General features: G+C 32.6%; 2 protein-coding genes across 2 annotated transcripts; both read left to right on the forward strand.

Annotated features, from left to right (window-relative positions):
* The first annotated feature begins 7043 nt into the window (after nucleotides 1-7043).
* On the forward strand, nucleotides 7044-9437 carry RpL13A (ribosomal protein L13A). The gene is made up of 3 exons (XM_040719393.2): nucleotides 7044-8654; nucleotides 8720-8960; nucleotides 9022-9437. The coding sequence occupies exons 1-3, from the start codon at nucleotides 8634-8636 to the stop codon at nucleotides 9378-9380; spliced, it is 621 nt and encodes a 206-aa protein (XP_040575327.1). The 5' UTR covers nucleotides 7044-8633; the 3' UTR covers nucleotides 9381-9437.
* A 3594-nt stretch (nucleotides 9438-13031) lies between these two features.
* Nucleotides 13032-14632, forward strand: Apt1 (Acyl-protein thioesterase 1). The gene is made up of 2 exons (XM_040719382.2): nucleotides 13032-13233; nucleotides 13299-14632. The coding sequence occupies exon 2, from the start codon at nucleotides 13301-13303 to the stop codon at nucleotides 13997-13999; it is 699 nt and encodes a 232-aa protein (XP_040575316.1). The 5' UTR covers nucleotides 13032-13233; nucleotides 13299-13300; the 3' UTR covers nucleotides 14000-14632.
* Nucleotides 14633-15144: the final 512 nt, after the last annotated feature.

Raw genomic sequence — 15144 nt, forward strand, 5'->3', positions numbered from 1 at the left:
CTCTCTGGTCAATGACTTTAGTCAATATAAAGATAATTAATTATATGATGTGTATGTACATATTGACAAGTTTTAATTTGTATAAGCAAATTGAACAAGATAAATTTAAAGCCAGCAAAAATTGAGATGAAGACCAAAGCTAGGAACTAGACTCCAGACACGGGACTAAGTAATTAACAGCGTAGGAGTGAGCCTGTCATATAGGAAATGCTCACATATCTAGCAATATTCGGGCAATTAATTTGCTATGTTCTGTCTTTTATATTAAAGTTGCCTCCCTATAATGTTCATCTCCTACTCTTACGAAAATATCAAATCACATAGTTCAAGTCAAGTCGGTCTATTGGAATCTTGTTATATCATGTTGAGGATTTCCCAGTTTATCACTCGACGTTTCAAGTCAAGTACGAAAATTAAAATCTCAAATTGAGTGGATAATGATATTGAGCTGATTGAATGCATAAATGATTACATAATTACTGACTTTTTTTATAAATGTTACAATTTTTATATATGTGTATTGCCACTTATACAAAATTTAATAATCCAATGCCGATCCCCAATTCTACTCTGAGTCCAACAAGGACTTACAATTATAACTGCAACAAATCTTCAAGATTATTCTTCTTCTTTTATGAACATACGCGAATGTTCGTCAGGTTTTTAATATATAATTGAATCTATTTAGAAAAGGAAGTTAACTACTCAGGAATTAAATAATAATGACAACTGCTTAGAAAAATAAAATGCATTGTTCAGATTACCAATTACAAAAATACGGGCCAGCTAAAAAATTTATATCACTAGTTCCTAAGGCCATGTCATATCCATGGACGTCTCGAGCACCTGGAGAACAGACAAGAAAACGTGCACTCCAAAGGCTGGCTTAGAAGAAGTTCACGAATATGTTATTTTTTTAATAAAAATATATTATTACGGTTTTTCAATACGGATTGTATGAGTAGAAATCTATAAATATTTATTCATAATGGGACAATTAATAAGAATCTAACAATAAATAAGCTGCAATATAATTTACACTAATTATTTCAAAAATAGATGCACACACCAGAAGAATTAATGTTCATAACTTAACTCCAGGACGGTTCAGGGGGAATGCTGAAGTATTCTTACCCTTGGAAGCAGTTATAAATATTTTTTAAATTGTGTACAGGATCGAAAATGAGATACAGTGGCTGGTTGAGTAATTAAAGTCTGGAGCTCACAACCACAAAGAAAATGAGTAAAAAAACTTCTTGTTGACTGGGTGGCTATGAACTAATACGGCCACAACGATTTGATAGAAAGGTTTTCATAAGTAGAGTATATTTGCTGTAGAGGAAGTCAGTGTTTAATTCGGCAACTGGTATAAGTGCTTCCACATCCTCGTAGTTTCCTCCAACGGATTTGAACGTAAATGTAAGAAACATTTTAGTTATTTGGTTGTTCTTGCAGTCCAAGATCTTACCTCTAACAAACTCGATTCTTTCTGCAGAATAGACCTCATCGATTATAAGATTGGCATTACGCTCTCTGCTGTAAAGATATTTTATCCTTGTTCCAAGATATTTAACTATGGATGAAGGTAGTCCAGTCTCTACGGTAACGGCAGTAGACAGAGTTCTAAGATACTTGGGACATGGAACTCAAAGGAAATTCGTATTTAAGATTTGATCATAGAGGGCCGTACTAACATTTTGTCACAGGCCACAAACAGAGAGAAGACAAGGTGAAAATCTCATTCTATTGGGTTTCTAGATGAGTAATGTCATCTGTTCTATGATGAAAAACAATTTTGAAGAACGAATTGGCTCCGAGTCTGGGGATGTAAGTAATTTTTTCAATAGCCCATAATGATTTCATAAGTCTCTTCATTATTAAAAAACTTTTTTTTTATACTACGAATAATTGACTTAGACGTTTTTTATCCGTTACAGTAGATTTGAATACGTCACACTCCATGAAATTTTAATTCATTATTAACCATATTCTTAGAATAATAACTAATGAAACCGAAATTTATTTGAATAGCCAAGTTTAAAAAAGAAGCCTTAAATTAAATATCATCCTCATACTAAAAAATAAACCATCATACATTTATGTTAAATATACAAAACTAAACAATTAGAATCATCTAACTAATAATGACAATAAATTATAAATACAGAATATTGAAATAATAGATTGATCCAAATAATATTTTCTTGGTCTGACATCGGAATTCAGTTAAATATGTCATAACTTTAAGTTGATAAACACAAGCCAGACGTGGAGTTTAATCAAAAAGACCATCGCCCTTTTTTCCTAATGTGGAAGAGGCTATATACAATTGTGCACATGATAGATATATCTCAACGCACGCTTTTCTATTCTTACCAAAATTATCACCCTTATTCATTTGTAGGACTTCAAAATGCAGAAGAGATATTTTTATTTCCATCCGACTAGGTCATACCTTTACAAAAGTGAGCATATCTAAAAAAAAGCCTTGCATATTTTTTATTTTTGACTTCAGATTTGAAGTCTATAGAAAAATTTGATTTAGAAAACATGTATTACTTATAAGAATTCAAAACTTGATATTTTCCCAATTTTGGACGTGACACCGCCGTGACAATCTCAAACCATTTCATGCATAAAACTATGATGATAAAAAATAGTGATGTGCAGCAAGTTAAATTTTGCTGTTTGAGTTTTTTCGAGTTTCTAAAAAAAATAAACGAGGGATTAAAAGCTTTAGTCGTGACTCATCCTAACACTTTTACTCGCTAAAAAGGTCGTCAACAAAAAACATCTGATTTTTTAATGAATTATAGAGACTTATAACTTAAAAATGGTTTTCCAAGATTATCTTAAGAATTAATTTAATTATTTTACTCTAAGATAATACTCTAGTACTAAAATACAGCAAGTGCTAGAGGAATGAAGATTATTTTTAATCTTAAATCTGAAGGGATATGCCAAAGGAATTAGTAGATAGTTGATTGAAAATCAAATTGGACCATTCCAATTTATGTATTTAGAAATATTTATTAATCTATATTAATGCAGCCAAGTTTCTCGTATGTCTATACGTCATATATGCTTAATAAATTTCTTAATCCCAAGCAATGTCGAATACTCCCGCCAGTCTAAAAAAAATCAAACAAAAATTACTTCTCAAACGAACTCGGATTAAGATTCCACATTTCACAAAAGTCAACAAGTTTCTACTTCTGATGTCTGTGGGGAAAACATAAATTATAAATTTAGCAGAGAATAGAAGTCAGTCTAGGAAGATTTACATTTAATAATGGGCTCGAAAAGAAAAACAGAGGATTTCAAGTTTTGATGGGTTCATAACTTTGAATAGCTCCGAGTGAAACTCGGCTTTTTAAGACTACAAGCCCAGTTTTTTGTGTCGTTTTTTATTTACTTAATACACTGGAGTAGCAATTTACTGTCTGCTAATTTAGGAACAGCTTCTTTTTTAAAGCTAATCAGAAATGAGAACTACTACATCCTACCTTCCTTGCCTTGAGTGTCCATTCTTTGCCTAGAGTCCTTTAGACATTAACTATGGCTAAAACTAATCCCTACGTCATAGTCATATAAGTAAATAAAACAATCGTGATACAAAACATTATCATATTTTCTGAGTCATTTATCTATGAACCCTTCAATTTTCTAATGAGGCATATAATAGTTTCCAAATTTGTGATTGGCATTAAAAATGTCAATAATTACACTCCTATTATATCCAATAACTAACTAATTAAATTTTAATTATTTTTCTCATCAGTCATTTTGTACATGAGCCATGAATGACTCATGAACAGGATTAAAACTTACAGGGAAAAGATGTACAAACGCTATTTTGTGGGTTGAAAAACCTTTTTCGGTTTCATTTATAAAGTTATTCTTTGTTAAAATAAATATTGTTTTTTTTTAGTATATCATGTTTAATTTTATGTGATGAACCAATTTAGCCAGAGAACAAGGGATTTATTTATGGGGAGGGGTTTGTTTTTATTGTTTTCTTGAAAAACTTTAAACTTTTGGCTTACTTCTATTTTCTGATAAAAAAAAATCTTGAGGAACGATAAATTCTCCTAGTTCAAAAGAAAAATTCCTTCATTGGTGGAGGGAGATACAGCACTTCCAGTCCACACCCTGCGGACCCACTGGAGAAAGCTCTGGGACTCTTTGGTAACCACAGCAATAATGTGAACAAAGATAATTAGGAAAGAGAATGGATATGAATGACAATGCATGATTATCCATTAATTATTCATTTGGACTTTGATCTTAACTTGATTTTAAAGATTATTGCATTTGTGATCCGTAAATGTAAAAACAAGCCAGAATGATTTTTCTCAAAATTGAGTGTGGATTACATTTGCGTTCTTCCATAAATTATCGTCAATTTCTATCAACAAATTATTTGTTTGGAGTCATCGCAAATGGCACTTAAAGTACCCAAAATTGATAGGTACAATTAAAGAAGGATGAATAAATAAATGAATGTTATTTGAAAGACGATTTTGGGGCCAATATAAGTCTCAAATAAAGGTTTTAAACTATTTTTAACACATGTCACAAATATGAATACAAAGCCAACTATAATGGGTACTCAGTGGAGAGTAAAATCAAATTGATTTATGTATCTCAATTTGTTCCAAAGTTATGGTCAACATTACTTCTCAAAATTAAATGGCCTTTTAGCATGACCATACATAATCTTCATACGAAGTTTGATTTCAATCGATTTGTAGAGTTTGCCGTAATCCTGATGAATAACATATAAAGAAAAAACAGACTTCGTTGTGGAGGTAATAATCAGGCTTGTGAGCGATCAAGGAAAAAAATGCGATCCCATTAAAAATTGCGATCAGAAATTCACTGCGATATAACAATCAGGGCAATTTGCGATCAGCGGTCCTATCAATTTAATTGCGATCATATTCAAAAATACAATTTCTTTAAACCTATATAAATATATAATACCTTTTTAAATTAAATAAACGATTTATACACCTTTTTCAAATGTATTTATTTATAAATATTTTACTATAATAAAAAAATGAAATATATGTAGAAAAAAAACTGAAATATTGTCTGCAGCGAACAATAAATATCTACATAAATCACTTCTCGTCTATCTCTTTATTTGACATTAACAGGTCATCTCTCGGCCTCTGTCTAGTTCTACTCAGGATCTATTTGGCCTTGGAGAACAAACGCTCACTGCTGGCACTGCTATTTATAAATATCGGCTGAAATCCGTTCCTACGACATATATAAAGATAGAAACCAAGTCAAGACCCAGGTTATAAAGTTTGATACGAAAATCAAGACCGAAACCAAGGCCAGTATTTTTAGATCGAGACCAAGAGCGAGTGTAATCGACCTAATACCAAGACTTTGATATTTAGATACCGAGGCAAGGCCAAAACAATATAAAAACAGTCTCGAGAGCTGTCTCAAGACAAAGACCGGTCTTCAAAACCACAGCACTATTAGATGATATGTAATTTTGTACAAATTGATCGGATAGCAATTTTTTGCTATTTCTGTTGCGATATAGCGATATCTGCAATCAACGATATAATATTGCCATATCACAATTGATCGCCGATCAGAAAAAAAAATCCAATCAACAAGCCTGGTAATAATTGACTCAAATATGTTGATTGATATATGGGGCTTCATGTATGAAAAAAAAAAAATCGGATTTTCTCCTTTTCTTGAGTTTGCCCAAGATTGTTTTTATGATGATGCACTACATTTATGAAAGTCCCGAATTAGTTATTTAATAGCGTAAAATTAATTCGGTAAGGCGGATTTGTTTGATAATATACATATTTTGGCAAGATCCGAAAAATTATTGGGGAGGGCTATGTTCCAACTTCCGCCAGAGCAATATTATTCAATTACAGTTGCTAATTTAAAAGGGATGATATGGAAATTTTTAATTGAATAAAATGTTATAAAATTTACAAATCACCACTTCTACACAGCATATAAATATTTTTCCCCTCATGTTCCTATTGAAATTTTTTGTTGCAAAGCGATAATTTTTTCTTGATCTCGAGAAAAAATACTTGGTTTCAAATTTTGGACACGCCTTAAATAATATAACACACCCTAAAGTTATCAATCATAATTATACTAATTGTAAGCCTTACTTTTTCCCCTGCGTATTTAATGTAAGTATGCAAAAAAAAAAAAAAAAAATAGGGGCTGATAGTGGATTGATGAACCTATACAAAATTAATTTCATCAAGCAATTATTGATTTAATATTACGTTATAGTTAAAATTATTTAAAGGAGAAACTTTGGAGGAGCAAGGCACATTTTAAGGTAATTATTAGTCCTATTTATTGGGTCCAGTTCATTCTTAAAACCGGTCCTAGTGTCCTTGGGACCGTTCCTTAAGACCTTCAGGCTGTTTGTGCTGAAATTGATTAAAAAAAGAACAAATAAAGTTGAGTGACGCCATCAAAAAGCAAACTTTACAACTATTAGGACTGAACAGATCCGAGACTGAACTGGACCAACCATTCACATATCATATAGGGGAGCAAGGTTAATAGAAATAAGAAGCTATGCCATCACGTTTTTCCTACAAATGTTTCACTTCCACCACGCTTTATAATAGTGACGTATATAGAATATATTGTTACCAAGAGTATCATATATTGCCTTCCTTAACTGTTGCCTTTAGAGTACCTTGGCTATAGTCTATGACGTCATATTTGCCTGTCTTGCCTAGCAGTCGGTACAGTACATCAAATTGAAAATTCTACGATTAGAAGATGGCACAACTTTGTATTTCTATTAACCTTGGGGCGGGATGGGGGGAGGAGATACGGCTTAACACGCTGTCTATCCTAGTTTGGGTCAACTTAAAACCACCTGATTTATATGCCAAGATAGAGTCAATTACGTCATATGAAAAAGAGGAAAAGTTGAAGAGGATCGACCTTTTTTTATTTCGTGAAAAGAGTGACCTTTTTGAAAGAAAAAGGTAATTTTATGTATATAAAGAATTATTTTTTTCGGGGGGCCTCGGGCTCTAGGAGGCGGTAAAAAAAAGAACCACCACGTAAGTTCTCATACTGGGGGTGGTGGTAAAAATTATGTGAAAAAAGAAGCACGTGGTTGATGAATTACGTCTAACCATGGAATTGGAGAGATTTCTAATATATGAGGGTCTGGAAGCCCCTAACTTAAAATTTTAACCTTTGATCCTCAATATCTTGTGAGCTTTGTATAAAGTAATATTTAGCTCATTAATTTGTGTAAAAAAATACTGTTTCAAACGAAATCACACATAATAGATAACATTGTATTAGCATTCAACTTTTGGAACACTTTATCGTGGATCATTTTCAAAAAAAAAAAATCCATTGTTAAAAATGGTTTTCTGCAAAAATTCAAATAACTTTTTCTTTTTTTTTCGAGAAGGAACAAGTTTCTTGTAGTTTAATAAAATCTCATTTATTGGTTAAAAATAACTGGAACATAATCTACAATTTGGGAAATCCCTATTATTGGTTGCAATGTATGAGTACAAAGTATTTAACTTTTTGATGATATATACAATATTTTGACCTTTAATCGAATCATTTTCCTTCAAATTATTTTGATTAATTAGATTTGATAAAAAGTTCATTATTAAATCATACTATACAATATTGTAAATAGTTTTATTATTTATACTTTTTGTCAATAGAATATTAGTACAAATTTTAGGAATAAATAGATCAATTTCGATTAAACTAGTATGGTTTTGAAGCATAAATTACATTATTAATATAAATATATAATTTATGAGTTCTTTATCATAGCCATAGATAATGATAACTTCAAATTTGTATCTTCACACTTAGAAAAACAAAATAGTTCCGACATTCTAAACGTGTTTACCCAAATCTCAGTAAATTTGCAAGAAATGAGGGAGAAGGGATAAAATCTCCTGGTTGTCTTCTACATTTGTGCTTTAAATAGAAAATAAACCCTTTTCTTCCAAGAAGGATCAATTTTAAAATACAAAAAGGTACATGTGTTCGGTCTGTCAACACAAAAGGAAGTTAGAAGGGTTTTTGCTCAAAATTTAGTGTGGATTAAACTTGTATTCTTCGGTAAATTATTTATATGGACAAATAATCCTTGTGAACCCTTTGGGTGTATCCCCAATACCACTTAAAGTAGCCAAAATTGATAATCACAATTTAAAAAATGAGAAATTGATAGATTTGATGGTTGACATTCGGGCCCCTATATCTATTTTTATATCAAATAAATATTCTAAACTATAGCTAAAATGGTTGAGTATATTAACTCATGACAAAAATTATAATAATATGCATATAACTGACTCTATATATGTCTATGACATATTGGGCTGTACGTAAGTAATTAATTAGTATTTCTTTTTTTTCTTGATTGTTATTCAAGATTGTTTTCTTGTTGACGCAGCCCTTGTTTGGCTATATTAAAAAAAAAAACATGTGGTAAAGGCTATATTTTATTAGGCAACGCATGTGGGCTATCTATAGAAGAATATATATGGCACCCCTGCTTTTCCTTTTTCCTCCTTGTAAAAAGTTGGAAGAGAGCGCCACCAACTTCCTTTTTCCTTTCAACCATGCCCGGATTTAGTCCTAAGGTAAGAGAAAAGATTCTTTTTTTTGGGGTTTGGTATAGTAAATGTACGATCTGTCTTGTTTCTAGCCTGTGGTGATCGATGGCCGTGGTCATTTGATGGGCCGATTGGCCTCTATCGTCGCCAAGTTCATCCTTAACGGCAACAGAGTTGTGGTCCTCCGCTGTGAGGGAATTAACCTTTCAGGAAACTTTTACCGTAACAAGCTCAAGTATCTCAAGTTCTTGAAATTGAGATGTAATGTGAAGCCATCCAGAGGACCCTTTCACTTCAGGGCTCCCTCTAAGATCTTTCTCAGAACCGTGCGAGGTAGGGAAAAGGCGGCTTAGTGCATTGCCATGCTTGTAACTCTCCCTTTGTTTGTTTGTAGGAATGGTGCCCCACAAGTCTGAGCGCGGAAAGGCTGCATTGAAGCGGTTAGAGACCTTCGAAGGTGTTCCTCCTCCCTACGACAAGAAGAAGAAGATGGTGATTCCATCCGCACTCAAAGTGATGCGACTCAAGCCCGGCCGCAAGTTCTGTAGCGTAGGACGACTCTCCCATGACGTTGGATGGAAGTACCAGGATGTCGTTGCTACTTTGGAAGCTAAACGACGTGTAAAGAATGAAGTCTTCTACAACAGAAAGATGAAGCTCTTGAAATTGAAGAAGGAGATCCTCAAGGACACCAAAGTCGTCAAAAACATCGCTCCTTATCAAAAGATTATCGAATCTTATGGATATGCATAACTTCAAAACAACCTTTGTTATAATTTACAAAAAAAATATAAACTTATCCTAAGTGTACTAGCCGTATTTGTGCTCATTAACTTGTAGGTACCTTCATTTCTCAAGCCTCTTTATATGTACCATTGTAAGATTTCCATTTTTTCAACTCTACCATTACTTTTCTAATTAGCTTCTCTTTCTTAATGAGGAAAATAATTCGATTGCAGGTCAATGGGAGCTATTTGTATGTATCTTTAAATGGAATTATCTCCCAGTAGTTTTTGGGATGGTAGCACGTCATGATATATTTGCAGTATATGGTTTTAATGTTTCTCTCTCGGAAGTCCATTCATAGGATAGCTGCCTTTATGTTGTCTAGTCCTTGTTAGAACTTAGTTGATTAGTAGAAGGGTTGGTTTTTTTATAGGTATTACTTTTTTCTGAAAGATATATTAGGGAGGTTCTATAGTCAACCCGTTCATGACGACCAATGTATTTTTGTGTAAAGTGGGTTTAGGTAAATTAATGTGTTCTTAAACCCTTACAAATGATGTTGATGGGTGAGTTAGACAATAATCGTTTCTGGTTGGTTCGACAATTTTTGACTGTGGATACATCATAGATGCAATTGAAAATATACAATCGATGGATAATTAAAAATAAAAACGTCGAGTTTCCTACTAACCATTTACTGTCGTAAATCTAATGTGAGAGCCTGTTATTGTCTTATTTCCTATGTCCCAAGTCAGGTACTAATGCATAAGATAAACATTTATAACCAAAAATATGGTATTTAAAAACCGATTCTTGTTCTTAGAAATAGACAAGGATTCTAATTTTATGCATCAGAAAATTCTGACTTGAGTATTAAGCGTTAAGGAGAAATAACTCCTTTAGTATGAGCGGATTAGTAGTAGTGTGGCGCTCAAGGTTCAAAGGGGTGACCTTTTTTGCTAATAGTTTTCATCTTGTTTTATGAAGAGATTATTTTTTAGTTTGGCAACTCCTTAATTTCGTCTGTTCTTTAATTATTTAAATTATACGGGGCCCCGTATTTGATGGTGATGTCATAGTCACACAACCTTACAATTTTTACAACAATTTTATATTACACTGACATATTTTACAAAAGTGGGGACTTATAGTTCTGGCACCACTTGACTATCTATATCATAGTTTCACATTTAAGATTCCCTCTCCATAAACCAGTACAAATGCTATTTGGCTACAGATATCAAAACTATAATTGTAAACACTAAACTAATGATATCAACGTGAATAAAATAGGTATAATTTTTTATACACTGTCGGTATTAGTTATATTATACAATTAATAACTTATAAGTTATATAATAAATGAAGTTAGCAATATTATATATTTTTAAATAAATTTCATATCATCATTATTAAAAATAACTAGTGTACTTCATTAATTGTCGAAAAACGATTGTTTTCCTATGTGATAAGAAAGTAACTTGTTATTTCATACATTTAATTATGAGAATGACTTATCCTCATCGGCCATCACAACTCAAGATTACCCCTTCTTTACTTTGTAAGGATTAACTATGAAAAAATACTTCAAAATTACGATTTCAATCATGCAAATGTAATACCTAAATAAAGTTAGTCCAGATGATATAAAAGTGAAACACTACCTAATGAGTAAGATATCAATATGCAAGGATTCGATAGCTTCATCATTAAAATCATTCAATGTCATTATCATCTACAAAATCATAGTATCAAACAATTGTTGCTACGAGATATTAAACGAAGATGGCTAAAAAGACTAGGAACAGAGTGTCCTATTGAGTGAAAAAATGTATGAATTAAATATGAAGAAGAATGCTTATTCTATTTTAATAGTTTGATCCGAAGGAAATAGAGATTGTTTCACGAGGAAACACTTAAATGAATATGGATTGCTCTCTTTTTTGTGCTTGACAGAAGTGCGAAATAATTATATCATCTTAATAAAATAAATGCAGTGAATTGTAAGTTTAACAGCTCATATCTCTCCCCCCACCTTTCAAATTTTAATTTCTTTCTATAGAAAGTTTAACCATTAAATAATTATCATTTCTTGATGGAGTATATTTATAACATAAATATATATTTACTCAATATATTTTCAAGCCACTTTCTGCAAATGAGAAAGCAAATATAACTATCCAACTAACATGGTATCAAAAATCCTCGTGCAGTATTAACAACCAACTATTTTTCAATATTTAAGCTGATTATTTTTTTTCTGGATCAAACATGCAAATTCATGTTAAAAATAATAAAAAAAGTATTTCTAAAAAATATTCGACTTCTAACTTTTGATTGAATTCTGAATTAGCTCTATTTTATCTTCAATATTAAAGTATGAATTACCATACCCAATAAGAATTCATTGCTATATAGTACAGCAAAGAATCTATATTGTAAATACCTATATTGTCAATATCTAATTCATAATTAAAGTGTGTATTGTACATAATAGACACCCATTTTGGTGTTCCGTACATTTTTCTTCGGTTATCGTTCATCTTCGAGCCATTATTTATTTTCTGTTCCGCGTACCAATCATAAGACAGTACCATTCGCACTGTACGACAGCAAATCGCGACTTCCACTTTGATAGTGTCATGGAGGCAACATTTGAGAACTAGTTTTCAAGATTTTTTAATAGAATAATTCGGTGAATATAAGCGTTCATTGAACTACAACTGACAATACTCTGTTCATCCAATGTCGAGATGGAGGCCCAAAATGTTAAGTATATCCAATTTGATTATCGCCCAGCAAAACAAAAAAACAAGTAAAACTAGACTATGTTCCCTGCTTTTGTGATTCTTGCCCTAGGCGAGTCCAACTAACCAGAGGAAAATTATGTGTTCCAGCAGGAATATACTGCAGCTCTTGCGACAAAAAAGAGCAGAATTTATTATTTTAGGTAGCCCATTTGCTTACATTCACGGCCAAATGATGAGCCTCGTTCTCATAATTCAAAATTATTAAACTGGTCAAGTTCATATGTTCGAGTTAAGGTAGAGTTCAAGAAACTTTTTCAATCAGACTCTTCAAAAAGTGCCCCTGTGCAACTGCCACAAAATAGGTCTCTCAAGCATTCGTTTTTATACGAGTATTTAAAAAACTAAAAAAATATATATACTTTGATTTCTTGAATTTTTTTTAAGTACTTTTGGAACGTTCAACGTTAAAAAATCATCCTTTCCCTTCAGAGTTCCTTACATTGAACGCACGTTCAATGGAACGCCGTTCAATTTTGTATTTCGTTCACTAGCTTGATAATATATACTGTATACGTTTCCTTATAATTTAAAAATATTGGGTTAAATCTCTGTTTTTCAAATGATAATTGTTTAATGGCGATAAATCTCTATTAATAAATTTAATCAAATTTTTATATGAGAAAGATATGAGCTGTTAAAGTTTCAAATTAACAGAGCATTTCCTTAATATGAGAAAAATATTTTGTACTTGAGTAAAAGAAAACACACGGTAAAAAAAAGATATCGTTCCATATATCCATGGATGTGAAAATGTTCGAAATCCTAGCTAGCTAACATTAAATGCCTCGTTTAAATAAAAAAAAGGAATGTTTATTATAACAGTTTGATCCGAATGAAATATAGATTATTAGACTCTATATCTACAAGCAGCTGCATCTATGACGTAATTGCATCGTTCTAGCTCTGTCTCGCGTCTGGATTTGTTGTGACTTTTTCAGTCGCTGTGTTTCATTGAGTTAGCGGGGAATTAGGCTTAATTTTTGATTTCATTGTATAGTTAGCATTAATTAGTTAATAATACTTCTCCTCACTCAGGGAATCCATATATTTCTGCATTTAATTTTACTAATGTAACGTTTACTCCCGACTGCCTAATTAGTCTAATTGAGCTTGAATTGTTAACTTGTAATTGCAGGCATGGGCTCATCCTCCTCAAAGAAAAGTGAAAGCTCCCAGATCATGTTTAGCTCCGAATACGACGTGGTCGTGAGTGCAAGAGTCAAGCACACGGCTACTCTGATTTTCCTTCACGGCCTTGGGGACACAGGGGACGGTTGGGCCTCTTCTATGGCAGATGTCCGGCCCGCACATGTCAAAATCATATGTCCTACAGCCCGTGTGATGCCAGTCACACTCAACTCCGGATTACGCATGCCCGCATGGTTTGATCTCATGTCTCTGAACGTGGAGGGTCCCGAAGATGCGGCTGGCATTCGATTTGCTAAAAGCCGAATTGAATCCATTATCGCCAAAGAAATCTCTAATGGAATTCCGGCTCAGCGAATTGTTTTGGGTGGATTTTCTCAAGGAGGAGCACTTGCTCTCTACGCCGGCCTCACTGGCTTATATACCTTGGGCGGTGTCATTGCACTCTCTTGTTGGCTTCCACTTCATAAAGAGTTTAATTGCAGTGGCAAAGAGTCTGTGCCTGTCCTACAATTGCATGGAGATTGCGATCCCGTCGTTCCTTATCGATGGGGTCAACTCTCTTCCACGACACTCAAAAACTCCTTACGGAATCATGAGTTTAAGACCTATGAAGGCCTTGCACATCAATCTTCAAAGGAGGAGTTGGACGATGTTAAAATTTTCTTGTCTAAAGTTCTTAAGCCTTAAAAATATATGCACGATCATCTCACCCTATGCATAAGTAAATTCAAATCCCTTTGGAAATGAAGGACACAAAAAATGTCTGCAATTATTCTAATTTAAACCTATAGAACGATAGTCTTTATTTTTATTTTATCTCACACATAATTATTTTTTTTGTGTTCTTTAGGACCATGTTGAATAGTTATATATGTATTCTTGATAAGCTTCCCTGAGACAAAGTTGCCATTCGAGCTTAACAATACGTACTTGGCTAACTACTACTTGTTGAGTCAAATATTTTTCCTCTATAGCTTATGCCATTTTTGATCGTGTTTATCATGACTTCTTCAATAAAGTAAAAAAAAAAAATCCCTTAAATATGTTTCTTTTTCATTAGTTGAAGAGCTATGAAGGATACTTTTTAAATATATCAAGTTACAATAAGGAAAATCTGTCTGTCTGATAGGAAAACATTTATTTTTGAATAAATTTGAAAAGTTTGAATTGAAATTAATTACAGGGTTTGCTCCTACATTTTTATATTTTAAATTATGTTTAAGTAGATAGCCTTTGCATTTTATTTTGTTGTATACAGATCATATTAGTTCATAAGCCATAAAATATTAGTTTTTGATTTAAATAAATATTTGAAAACAACAAGGGATATCTTTTATTTACTTCTCTGAATCACTTCTTATCGATTACTAATAAGTGGTGTCATTGAGATCGGCCTTGGTCTCTGGTAAGGTGATCCTGAAAACTAACACTACTTCATCGTTGAACGTCCTGTTAAGCAGATTTGATCTTAAAACACTAAGGTGAACAATGGTCGATGCTCATGGCGTATTGAGAAGACTTGGGATTTGTGAGCAATCGCTCATTTCCTCAAAAAATGTCTCAGTTTGACCTTCTTGGGGATAAAGAACTCAATAGGATATTTTTCGAGGAAAAATCAACTTGTAAAAACGCTCCTTCAATAGACTATTCGGAGGTAAAAATACGTTTATGATGAAATATTGGTTGTTATTACATTATCGGATATGTGAGGGAGCCAGATTCCCTCAACAGCCAATTAGAGGAAGGATAAAATTGGTGCAAAATTGAGTTGAATCTTGCAACTAAGGATAAATACTTCTGTGCCAAATTCCGAAATCCTGATATTCCATTAA

The sequence above is a fragment of the Lepeophtheirus salmonis genome, chromosome 9 (genome assembly GCF_016086655.4).
Source record: "Lepeophtheirus salmonis chromosome 9, UVic_Lsal_1.4, whole genome shotgun sequence".
Classification (NCBI taxonomy): domain Eukaryota; kingdom Metazoa; phylum Arthropoda; class Copepoda; order Siphonostomatoida; family Caligidae; genus Lepeophtheirus; species Lepeophtheirus salmonis.

Coding starts and splice junctions, on each gene's coding strand:
- RpL13A (XM_040719393.2), top strand. CDS start 8,634: ATGCCCGGATTTAGTCCTAAG. Junction 8,655..8,719: donor TGCCCGGATTTAGTCCTAAG/GTAAGAGAAAAG, acceptor TCTTGTTTCTAG/CCTGTGGTGATCGATGGCCG. Junction 8,961..9,021: donor CTTTCTCAGAACCGTGCGAG/GTAGGGAAAAGG, acceptor GTTTGTTTGTAG/GAATGGTGCCCCACAAGTCT.
- Apt1 (XM_040719382.2), top strand. CDS start 13,301: ATGGGCTCATCCTCCTCAAAGAAAAGTGAAAGCTCCCAGATCATGTTT.